Raw genomic sequence first — 12,690 nt, forward strand, 5'->3', positions numbered from 1 at the left:
GACTCCGTCTCAAAAAAAAAAAAAAAAAAAAAAAAATATGCCATCAAGATATATTTGTATATTCATAAATATTATTTAAAGTATTTTATAACTTACAGTATATATATTTTTAACATTCATGATTTTATTTGACTTACCCAGTAATCCTGGGATGCAGTCAGAGCTCAAGGTGTGGAAACAAAGCCAGACGATGACTTGACTGTCCTGGACTGTAGCTGGGGACTATAGGCATGCGCCACCACTCCTGGCTAACTTTTTGTAGAGACAGGGTTTTGCCATGTTGCCCAGGCTGGTCTCAGACTCCTGGGCTCAAGCTATCTGCCCGCCTTAGCCTCCCAAAGTGCTGGGATTATAGACGTGAGCTACTGAGCCTGGACAGAAATTTTCAACAGCTTTTTGTTTATTGAATTTCTGTTGTGTGCTACTTATAAATATTTTTCAACATTGAGCTAAGAACCAGAAATGGTAATTCTAATACGGTAGTATTTAAATAATTAGTTCCAGGATATGTGTATTGTTTTAATAGGTAGATACACAAACAATTTTTCTTAAGTACAACCCAATTTTAGTTTTGAGTCCTTTTCAAGTGGTTCTACTTACAGAATTGATACTTTATGTTTTATTCTTTTCTTGAGGTCTTCAAAGAAGGAGAACATTTATTTTTTGAAATTACCATATGGAACTTTTGGTCCCTTTTATATTTCTGTCGTATATAACGGGATCTTACTTATTTGATTTTTCCTATATCTTGAGATAGTTTGCTATATCATCCTAGGAATTATTTTATTTATTTTAATTTTACTTTAAGTTCTGGGATACAGATGCAGAATGTGCAGGCTTGTTACATAGATAGACATGTGTCATGGTGGTTTGCTGTACCTATCAACCCGTCATCTGGGTTTTAAACCCCTCATGCATTAGGTATTTGTCCTAATACTTTCCCTCCCCTTGCCCCCACCCCCCAGCAGGCCCCGGTGTGTGATGATCCCCTCCCTGTGTCCATGTGTTCTCATTGTTCAGCTCCCACTTGTGAAGAACATGCAGTGTTTGGTTTTCAGTTCCTAGGAACTATTTTATCTTTACTACTTAGTTATTTCCAACTGTATTTAAAAGATACCAGAATAATAAGAAAACAGAAAAATGGTGGAGTCATCTAGAAGGATAGTGCAATTTTGAAAAAAAGAAAAAAAACACTATTTTATCATCTTTCCAGAAAGTATAAAAGTGTAGAGACAGTATTTTGTAGTCTTTGCCCTCCTTTTCTTTTTTTAAACTTTCATTGAACACATTTGAGAATTGAGAATTTTTCATTTTCTGCTCCTAATGACAGGAAGTTTACAAGATGTTTCAGTTATTAGATGAATCAGGGGATGGTGTAAAGCCAGTGATAGTGGCATCCAAAACTGTAGTGATGTTGAAATTGACCATATAAGGGAAATCTCACACCATGAGTCGTCAGATGACAATATCCTTGATCATTTTTCTCAAACTCAATAATTGGTAAGTGAACAAATATTTCTGAGCACAAAAAGTAAATGTGGTTTCTCATATAAGTAGTCATTCAACAGAAAGGATTTTATCATGCAATATTTTGCAGAAAGAACTTGGAGCATCTTATTTTGCTTTAGAGACGTGTGACAAAATTCTTTTTCTTCTATATTTGACACAAAAATTTACTTGAGATAGTTCTTTAGTGGACCGATGCTGAAGGTAGGTATGTGTACCTCATCTACAAATGAAAACGGTAATTTTGAAGCAGAGAGAATGTCTGTCTCTTCAAGAAATTGTGAGTTGTCAAGGATTTCAAAAGTAAAGCGTCCTATGATCCAAGTGCAAGAAGTGGTAGAAGTAAAGAAAAGCTAAAACCTATTAGAAATGTATTTGAGGCCAGGCGCAATGACTCATGCCTATAATCCAGCACTTTGGGAAGCCGAGGCAGGCAGATCACCTGAGGCTGGGAGTTCAAGACCAGCCTGGCCAACATGGTGAAACACCCTAAAAATACAAAAAATTAGCCAGGCATGGTGGCACACGCTTGTAATCCCAGCTACTCAGGAGGCTGAGGTAGGAGAATTGCTTGAAGCTAGGAGGCTGGAGGTTGCATTGAGCCAAGATCATGCCACCACACTCCAGCCTGGGTGACTATCTCATTCATAGATAGATAGATAGATAGATAGATAGATAGATAGATAGATAGAATTTAAAACCAAGAATAGTACTTACAACATGAATGTTTCTAGGATTAGGCCTGACAGTCGATGAGGAGTTAGTTACATTAGAAAAAAATAAATAAAACCTGGCCGGGCACGGTGGCTCACACCTGTAATCTCAGCACTTTGGGAGGCTGAGGTGGGCAGATCACAAGATCAGGAGATTGAGACCATCCTGGCTAACACAGTGAAACCCTGTCTCTACTAAAAATACAAAAAAAAAAAAATTAGCCGGGTGTGGTGGTGGGCACCTGTAGTCCCAGCTACTCGGGAGGCTGAGGCAGGAGAATGGCGTGAACCCAGGAGGCGGAGCTTGCAGTGAGCCGAGATCGTGCCACTGCACTCCAGCCTGACAGAGTGAGATGCTGTCTCAAAAAAACAAAAACAAACAAAAAAACACTTTTTGGCCATTCGAGGTCTAGATAACTTCAAAACCAAGTTATTATGGAATAAGAAATTGGGTTTACTCTCTTCTAGAGTCTTAATAAAATGCTTAATGAAGTTGTTTCATTGTTCTCTTATTAAAAGGGTCCATTGTGATGTTTGTTTCTCCTGGTATACTGACCATTTAAACATGGACAGAAATTATTTCCTTTCTGTCTATAATAACTCCTCCTTCTGTTTTCTGTAACACAACACACAGTTTTTTTGTTTTTAATTTTTAGTGCATGAGGGCAGGGCCTGTGTTTGTCTTGTTCATGGTTAATCTCCAGCACATTACCTAGTGCCTGACACATGTAAATGTGCAATAAAATTTGTCGGACAAGTAGTTTCTTTCCTTTTTTTTGTTCCAGAAGACAGGGTCTCACTCTGTCACCCAGGCTGGAATGCGGTGGTGTGTGTAATCGTGGCTCACTGCAACCTCCACCTCCTGGGTTCAAGCGATTTTTCCACTTCAGCCTCCCACAGGCACGTACCACTATGCTTGGCCAATTTCTGTATTTTTTTGTAGAGGTGGAGTTTCACTGTGTTGCCCAGGCTGGCCTCGAACTCTTGGACTCAAATGATCTGCCTGCCTTGGGCTCCCAAAGTGCTGGGATTACAGGTGTGAGCCACCGCGCCTGGCCGTAAACAGGTGGTTTTTTAATAAAATCTTTCCTTGGTTAGATTTTTGGGCTTTTGTTAGCCAGAGTATCAGCAGATTCACAGTAGGTTTGGATTTAGTCCAGCCTTTTTTATTCAATGAGATTTACCATATTGCTTCAATTTGCCATATATTTTGGTTTTACTAAGCAGATTACTTCTTTCTGAAATTTGAGTTATGCTATCTCTTTTTAGTAAAGAATCAGTCTTTGTTTTTAATATTCTTTGTCTTTCTTTCCTTTCTTTCATCTTACCTGTCCAACATGACAAAGCTCAATTATGATGAAGTTGATCAAGCCTAAAATATTATTCCTATAATATTTAGCACATGGGATTTTTGTCAGTGGGGGTGGAAGGCAGACCATAGTTGAAAACTACATATATGAAGCCAACATGCGTTGACCTCCTTACACAGAAGGTCAGCTAGCCCCAAAAATATTTTGTCCTAATAAGTAATGAAATGCTCCCCCTTTTCTTACATTATAGTAAATGAATAGACTGCCAAATTTTATACAGTCTATTTGGGCTGTCTATGAAAGATACATAGGGATCCCCAAATTGGTGAATATCATAGCTGACAAATACAGTCTAATCATGGCATATGTTAATAAGCCAGTGGCTAGTCAGTAGTCATTTATTAACTGGGCAACCATTTTGTGCTCATCAACTCCTTATCATGGATCCTTTGGCATTACTAAAAGTGTACTGTCAAAACCATGAATGATAAATCTGTGAACATAAAAAGGTATATTTTATAAATGATACTCGGTCCTTTATTTACTGAGTTAACTATTTCCTACCTCTACAATTTCCTCCTATCCTGATTTTTCTCATCAAATAGAAAAGGGATCATAAACTTTAAGATACCTGGAGATAGAAGGGCTTTCTTTTAATAGGACATGGAGTTGANAATGATACTCGGTCCTTTATTTACTGAGTTAACTATTTCCTACCTCTACAATTTCCTCCTATCCTGATTTTTCTCATCAAATAGAAAAGGGATCATAAACTTTAAGATACCTGGAGATAGAAGGGCTTTCTTTTTAATAGGACATGGAGTTGAGTGACTTACGACATTGTAAAAAGATCATCATAAACTGTGTTCCGCCTACCTTCACTGAAAGCTCTTTAGCCCCTACAGAGCAGCAGAGAACTTTATTTGAATAATTAAACTATATTTGAATAATTAAACTTTATTTGAATAATTAAACTACATTTATGTTTTATGCCTCTTTTCTCTCAAAATTCAACCAGATGACATAATCCTAGAATTGAGGTACAAAATCGTAATCTTTAAGTGAAAATCAACCTTCACATTAAAATAAGAATAAAAATGGAATAGTTGTGTAGTATACATTTAGGAAAGCCTAGGATAAAAAGAGAACGATGTACTCGAGAACAGAAAAAAAGAACCACTACAGAAAATTTGTTGATGGTTAGAAAATAACAACACTAGTTACAGAGATTACACGATCACTTATTAGACCACTAGTCTCACATTTTTACTTCTACTGTGGTGTAGTACCTTTCTATTTCAGACTAATGCCAGTAATTGTTGTAAAATTCAAGTCTGAATTTCTTCAGTGACTTCTCATCACTTAAGAATAAAATCTAGACTGCTTAGCTTTCAATCGTGGGATCCCTTCTTATCTATCCAGCTTGGTTTTTTTTCACTCTCTCTACCACTCTGCTCTCCATCTCAAACTTTATCCTATAGTAGTACCAGTATTCACCAGATATATTGCACTTCTTCATGCTTCTTTTTAAAGTGTGGTCCCTAGAGACCTCAGCACAACTTGGAAACTAGTTAGAAATACAGTTTCTTGGGCTCTACTTCAAGGCCTACTAAATCAAAAACCCTGGGGGTAGGCTAAGCAAGCTGAATAAGCCTTCTAGGTGATTCTGATGTACCTTAAATTTGAAAACCGCCACCTTAACCCTTTTCTTTTTTTAACCTCAGCCATTAACTACCATACTGTCAATATCACTTTTATTTGTGCAACTCTTAATCTACATCTCAAACTCGCTGTCAGTCCTATTTTTTAAGTTGTATATTGGATATCTGTCCTGGATATCCTTTCAGTACTTCAGACTATCTAGGCCGTGAGCAAAATTCATTATCCATCTCCTGAAACCTACTTTACATACTGTTGCCTATTTTCTCTCAGCCTGGCAGCTTTGATTCTTAGATTGTACAATATTTTCTCATTATTTTTTATGTTGTCTTGCTGCAGAGGAACAGGGGAAAAAAAGATTTTAAAAAACTGTACTAACCAAAAAAAGGTCAGGATTTTCATGCAATAAAGTTACTATTGTTTGTAGAGCCATCTGTTAAAATGTATTTTTATCTTACTTCTTCCCTCCTTCCCTCTGCCTCTTTCTTTGCTGTATCCTTCTTTCTCTCTCAAGAACTTAGAGACTGTATTTTGAATCTTAACCTCAGTTGTGCAAGTTCTGTGGTAAAGCTGGACAGGTGAAAGCTTGTACCAACATCAGATGTTGAAGCCAGGCAACATTTCAGATATCCCTGAAGAGTTCTTACAGTAGGTTCTCAATAAATATTTTCTAAATGAGTAAGTTAGCAAGTTAGATGAGTCTCAAAGGACTGGGTAGATCTCCAGGGTCAAAAGAGCATAGTGAGATGGAAGCTGGAGATGTAAGAAACTTAAAGGATTTAAGCAATAAGGAGTGAGAAATTTTGATAATAAATGTTTATTAAATGAATAAATGAAAAGCTTTAAAAAACAGATAGCCATTGTCACAAATGGTTAAGTATTTCCTTCTCTGAAGGAGGAGGGATAAATTATTATTTCAGTGTAAACTTTGAAGTTTGATTTTTAGAATTCATGTTTATATGGGTACATCCCATTTAGTTTGATATACATTTAAAATAATTTATGATGTTGATTTATGTAACAGTATTTTAATGTTTGACCATATATCTTAGACTGTAAATTTTAACTGTTACAGTTTGTTCTGTTTTTGTTGAACAGGAAAAACAATGATATATACTTGAAAGTTATTGTTATTAATTTGTTTTCATAATGTGAGATATTCTCTCACAAAGCACTTACGTTTAAGTTATAATTTAAAATACCTTTCTTTTTAACATGCACACAGGAAACCTCGACCTGTCTCCCAGTTGGTTGCACAGCAGGTTACTCAGCAGTTTGTGCCTCCTACACAGTCAAAGAAAGAGAAAAAAGATAAAGTAGAAAAAGAAAAAAATGAAAAGGAAACAACTAGCAAAAAGAATAGCCATAAGAAAACCAGGTAAATTTGAAGAGTGTTTTATGACATTTTTGAAATAATAAAACCATTTAATTTTTTAAACATTGATACACTAATATACACAAAGTGGAAGTAAAATATTTGGTTTCCTTTATTTTAAGGTATCAGAAAAGGTTTTACTGAGTTTGAAAGATACATTGGAAATTAAACACAGAAGCCACAAATACAAGCTTAAATGTGGTGATGCTTTTTTCTTTTACTAGATTGGAAGACATTGTGTCTGGGTGTTTTGTTTTGTTTTGTTTTCCCTTAAGAAGAGCTGTTTGAACCAGGAGTGGTTTTCAAAATACTGAACAGATAATTGCATGGGTTTTAACCTATCAAAATGGTCATGCGTTCAGTCAGAACAATCATGATACCCTTATTGGTGTGTGTCAGTGGAGTAACAATCTTCCTTGCATGTCGCTCAACCTTAGTTTTTATCACCTTCCTCCATGGTACAACTATTTCACTGTTGTCTAAAACATCTATTTTAATAAAATTAATAAGCTGTCTGCAAAATTATGATACAGCTATAGAAGCACAAGTTCTACTTCTAGGCTGTCACAGGTTTTAGTTGCATTGAAGAATATTCATGAATGATTGGTTTGATTAATGTTAATGAGTTGAAACATTTTATGATATTTTTGTGGCTGGTTACACATAAATTGCTTTAAATATGTGTATTCATTTTGTTACTTTCACCTACTTTTAATATTTATTATATGCTCAGAAATTTGGTAGAGGGAAAAGCTAGTTTAAAATTTCATTTTTTTTATGTTTAGACCAAGATTGAAAAATGTGGATCGGAGTAGTGCTCAGCATTTGGAAGTTACCGTTGGAGATCTGACAGTCATTATTACAGACTTTAAGGAGAAAACAAAGTCACCACCTGCATCTAGTGCTGCTTCTGCAGATCAGCACAGTCAAAGCGGCTCTAGCTCTGATAACACAGAGAGAGGAATGTCCAGGTCATCTTCACCCAGAGGAGAAGCCTCATCATTGAATGGAGAATCTCATTAAAGTTTATTTTCTCCAGTTTCTTAGTCACTTCTGTCCTACCATGCAAATACACAGATGATGCCAAGAGGTACCACATTTTCATGACAAATACATTCATGCACAATCCATAATTTGAGTTTTACATAAAATAGAAATTTGTTAGAATTTGTTAGATTTTATTGCAACTATGCCTACCAAACATTTCCAGACTTAACATTTTGGTCTCTGCAGTTAAGTGCCATGAAAATGTGGTTGAATTATTCATTATGCAGTGTTATTGGTAAGTGTATTTTCACTTTTAGTTTAGTGAATTCTAACACATAATTCTTGAATTCTCTACTATTGGCATGTAACGAATTTAAATTTTTTATAACATAGTGCAAGCTGCCTAAATATGTATTATTTGAAAATTGTGAAACAGATAGTTATATGTATACAAGTCAAAGATCAACTTAACTATTGCTGCAACAGGTTTTTCTTGATGGTTATCCTCTTAAATACACCTGCTGGTACTTGGTGTGGTTAAATAGGAAAATTGTTATTAAATAAAGAATTTGTATGAACCTTTGCCAATGTTTTTGACACGTTTTACTAATTATTGTTCCTGAATTATGTTTCTGGTTTTATCCATTTTTTGAGGTTTTTTTGTTTGCTTATTTTTCAAAACATTCATTTATTGTAATGTTTACTAGCAGACTAGTAAACAATAAAGCATTGATTATTTAGCTTTATAATTCAGGTTTAGTGCTATTGTCATTGAACACTGGTATTTTCTGTATCATATAAAACATTAAAATTCAAATAATTATAAGCATTTGGCAAAAACGAGAAAAGAAACTTGCCATATTTTACAAGCTGCAATTTTAGAAAAGCTTTAACTTAATGATAGTTTTATCACTGTTTTCTTGTCCCAAACTTATCCAGGGCCATAGATGCATGAATCTAATTAAAACAGAAATAGGAATTGTTGCACAGAAATGGGAAATAGCTAATTTTAAATCAGTCTAATTGGCCTCTTACTAAATACAACAATTCTTATGAAAATCATAGTACCCTATTTTCAGACACAACTGCCAGTTTACACATTTCTGAGTATCCTGAAAGGAAAAAAGTATAGCCCCACTTATACTATGTAAAATTACCAATAAAATATTTTTATGACTACAGATTTTGCATTTTTGTTTATGACTATTAAAGTGTTTTATTTCGTATTTAGAATTTCAACCTGGAAACCACACAGTACTTAAATTTTCCTGGGGTCTCCTGCTTTCTCTTAACCATTTGCTTAATATATATCTACCTATAGGAGACTTCTGAATTGTAAATGGACTTAAAAATAGAATGTGGATACAAAATATCACATAAGACATCATGATAACATTTGAAGAAAAAATAAAACTGTAGACCCTAACAGTTGTGATATTTGGTGGTTTCGTGTGGTAATGTAATTTTCTGTTTACAGTACTTTTTACAGGCACAGTGGTACTGTCTTTTTTGTAAGATGCTAGTTGTGAAATACAATTGCATACAGTAAAAGTCTGTGATTAAAACATTTATATACCTCATTCTTTAGTGTTGTTAAATGAAAAATTAAAATTGTGTTTGTTACAAGATACGTTCAGTGGAATACCAACTAACCAGATATATTCCATTAAAACACGATATTTTGTCTTATTCTGTTTTAACATGTTTCAAATGTTTTATATATTCATTTTGGACAGAGTAAAATTTTAAAATGTAATAGGGAAAATATTTAATTTTAAGTCAAAACTATACTTTAAAGGCATTACATCTTATGATCAAATACTTTCAGAATGTATTTTAAATGAGCTGCAAGAGAGAAAAATCCGACAGGAGAGGGGATTTTATCTGAATGGAGCATACTCATATTTCTACATAGGTGGGTAGATACTCATCTTTCTACATAGGCAGGAACACAGTGTAGCATGGAGATTAAGCATGCTAACTGACACCTGATGTTTGAATCCTGTTGTAGAATGGAAATGAGCTTAAATTACCCAAGCTTACTTTCCATCTATAAAACAGGGCTAATGGTAATCACATCTAATTTATAGGGTTGTTGGGAGGATTAAGTCAATCCATGTAAAATTCTTAATTATCTGACACATAGTGGTCACTCAGTAAATGTGAGCTTTTACTATTGTTATAGGTAAAATCCCATTACAAAAATACAAAAATATTTTTTGTAACAATTATTTTCATGCCCTCTTGGATGACATAAAGTAATAGTGTTTTATAGATTTCACTAAATTTTCAGTGTAATATCAGATGTTTTCTCTGGACGCAGAAAGACCATCTTTCCATAATTAAAGAACCTGGTGGGTGTGCACTATGAGATTGGAGAAATGAATTAAGTCAACTAGTTTGAAAGTGTTTTACTTTTATTAATCACAGGTATCTCAACTTGCCTTTGTTTCACCCTACCTCAAATACTCTTCCACACCAGGAAAACAAACACAAATTCCATAAATAGAACTGATGTTAAAATATGCAGAAAGATTCAGAACCTAAGTTTAGGGTACATACTTTGCTCTGTTTCATGAACTTACAAGGTGGTTTGAGCACTGGGTTCCTTTAGCCAAATTCCATACAAAAAGAACTTGGATGTTTTCCAGCATTTATTACCTTACTTTGCTATAAGTAAGAGTGAAGATAGCCCAGGTGCGATGGCTCATGCCAATAATCCCAGCACTTTGGGCTGAAGCGGGCAGATATTTTGAGCCCAGGGCCAGCCTGGGCAACATGGTGAAAGCTCATCTCTATAAAATATATATATATATATATGTGTGTGTGTGTGTGTGTGTGTATTTAAAAAAGTGAATATACTTTGAGGCAGAAGAATAATCTTAAAACCTTTTGTATTATAGAATAGAAATAGTTAAAGGTTTTATTTTTATTAAATGCTTTCTTAAAATGATAGTGGATAATAGACAAAGCGAAACATTTTAAAAGGAAGAGAAACTTCAGCCTTTCTAAGTTGATAGCATGTTTATTAACTTTTAAAGATCCTTATAGCCTAAAAGAATGTAGCCTCTGCATATTATATGCATTAATGGTAAATGGTCTAGAAGTTTTGTTTCCACTGAGGCTTCCCCACCTACTTTTTTAAACTTCCTACTATGGTTTGGATATGGTTTGTCCTCACCAAGATTCATGCTGAGGCCTGAGTCCCCAGTTTGTTGTGTTGGTAGGTGGTGCCTTTAAGAGATGATTAGTCATTGCGATGGATTAAGGGCTTTCTCATGAGGCTCAGTTAGTTCTGGAATGGATTCACTCTTGCAGGAATGGATGAATTCTCACAAGAGTGGGTTGTTATAAAGTGAGGATGCTTCTTGTGTTCTGTTCTCTTTGCCCTCCTCAGTTCACCATCTGCTTTCCACGAGTTGAAGCAGCATGAGGCCCTCATCAGATGGCCTGCCTGATCTTCGACTCCTTAGCCTTTGCAATCATGAGCCAAAATAAATCTATTTTCTTTACAAATTGCCCAGTCTCAGGTATTCTGTTACAGCAAAAAAAAAAAAAAAAAAAAAGGGGTTTGGGATATTTTTTTGCTCTGCAACTTACCTCTTTTCCAGAATCTTTTAAGGACTCGATGTAGGAACTAAGCTATTTAGTAAGTCATTAGTAGAAGTTTCCGCACAGTATTTTGAAAATTAGGTGAAAACAGAAAAGTGAGTGCGTATATAAGGAAAGTAATAGTAAAAAAGCGCTTTGACTTCTTAGTACTCACCCTCTCCTGTATATCCCCAGGCACCTTCAGGTGTCTGGAACAAAGAATGTAGGAAAAACTGAAGAAGTTCAGAACAGTTACCAGTGACAAAAATCACTGATTAGAATAAAAAAGACAAGGTTATAGAATATATGTTGTTACTGACCATCTTTCAAAAGCAGAAGGAAAAGAATGCCCTCCCTGGCTACTGAGGGTGATGAAAAGTAGGCCCCACTCCTATCACAGGCAATGAAGGACAGGGATGGAAAAAAAAAGTGAAGAAGAAGGGGAAAAAGCAAAAGTTATGAAAAAATTTAGAAAAGGGGACACTGGGATTCAGTCTGGATAGTGGTAGAATCACTAGGAAGGGAAAGAACAAATAGAACTTAACAGCACATCAGTCTCTGGTGACGTTTTAAAAACATGATAAAGCATGATGTCTCTTGTCATTAGCTAAAGTTTAGCTTGTGTTTATTAAGACTACTAAGACAGCAGTATGTGTAATACAGAATGATGTTCATCAAAACCAGTTCGCTTTAGGAAACTGTCACAGAGAAGTTGTACCTTGAATTACAAGATAATTCAAGACCCACTAAACCTGTGTGTATTATTTCCACTCCTCAGGAATTCCAGTTGGGGAAGTATCTATTTCACTGAGTCCTTGCCCCAAAAAGTTCCCCCAGGGGTTTATTCTTACAACTTGAAGTTTTTTGTTTTCTGGTTTTTTAAAAAATATTATTTGGTGTGATTTACACTAGATATATGTGGCCATTTATAAGAACAAAAGAAAATTACTTTCCTGAATGCACATCCCTACCAGCCCAGATAATTTAAATGTTAAGTATGTAATGTGCAATTGACCCTTGAACAACATAGGTTTTAACTGCGTGGGTGCACTTACACATGGATTTTCTTCCAACTCTGCCATGTTGAAGACAGCAAAATCAACCATTCCTCTTTTTCCTCAGACTACTCAATATGAAGACTATGAAGATGCAGACCTTTATGATGATCAACTTCCACTTAATGAATAGTAAATATGTTTTTCCTTCCTAATGATTTAACAATTTCTCTAGCTTACTTTATTGAAGAATACAGTATATAATACATATACAAAGTATGTGTTAATCAACTGTTTATGTTATCAATAAGGCTTTTGGTCAACAGTAGGCTTTTAGTAGTTACGTTTTGGGGGAGTCAAAAGTTGTATGCCAGTTTCTGACTGCTTGAGGGTTGGTGTCTCTAACCGCCACATTGTTTAAAGGTCAACTGAATTAGGCTTTGTGCTTAGCCAGTGCAGATATTCCTGCCTGTATGGAATGGTCTAATTCTGGAGCATATGAAAGGCCATAAGACTAAATACTTCAATGGAAAAAATCAAGTAGCTATCTGGAA

At 35.1% G+C, this 12,690-nt stretch overlaps 1 protein-coding gene across 10 annotated transcripts in view; it reads left to right on the top strand.

Moving 5' to 3' along the window:
- YAF2 (YY1 associated factor 2) overlaps positions 1 to 11,062 on the top strand; it is a 78,943-nt gene extending 67,881 nt beyond the window's left edge. For 7 of the 10 annotated variants that reach the window (XR_001882137.1, XR_001882138.1, XR_001882136.1 and 4 more), the window contains 2 exons: positions 6,414 to 6,566; positions 7,349 to 11,062. Coding sequence is in view for 4 of the 10 variants with exons in the window: in XM_017855521.1 (XP_017711010.1) it covers positions 6,414 to 6,566; positions 7,349 to 7,586 (391 nt within the window). In the remaining 6 variants the exon portion in view is untranslated. The remainder of the gene's footprint in view (positions 1 to 6,413; positions 6,567 to 7,348) is intronic. The other 3 variants (XR_001882139.1, XR_001882142.1, XR_001882135.1) reach the window with 1 other exon arrangement.
- Positions 11,063 to 12,690: the final 1,628 nt, after the last annotated feature.

The sequence above is a fragment of the Rhinopithecus bieti genome, unplaced genomic scaffold (genome assembly GCF_001698545.2).
Source record: "Rhinopithecus bieti isolate Rb0 unplaced genomic scaffold, ASM169854v2 scaffold_1070, whole genome shotgun sequence".
NCBI classification, from domain to species: domain Eukaryota; kingdom Metazoa; phylum Chordata; class Mammalia; order Primates; family Cercopithecidae; genus Rhinopithecus; species Rhinopithecus bieti.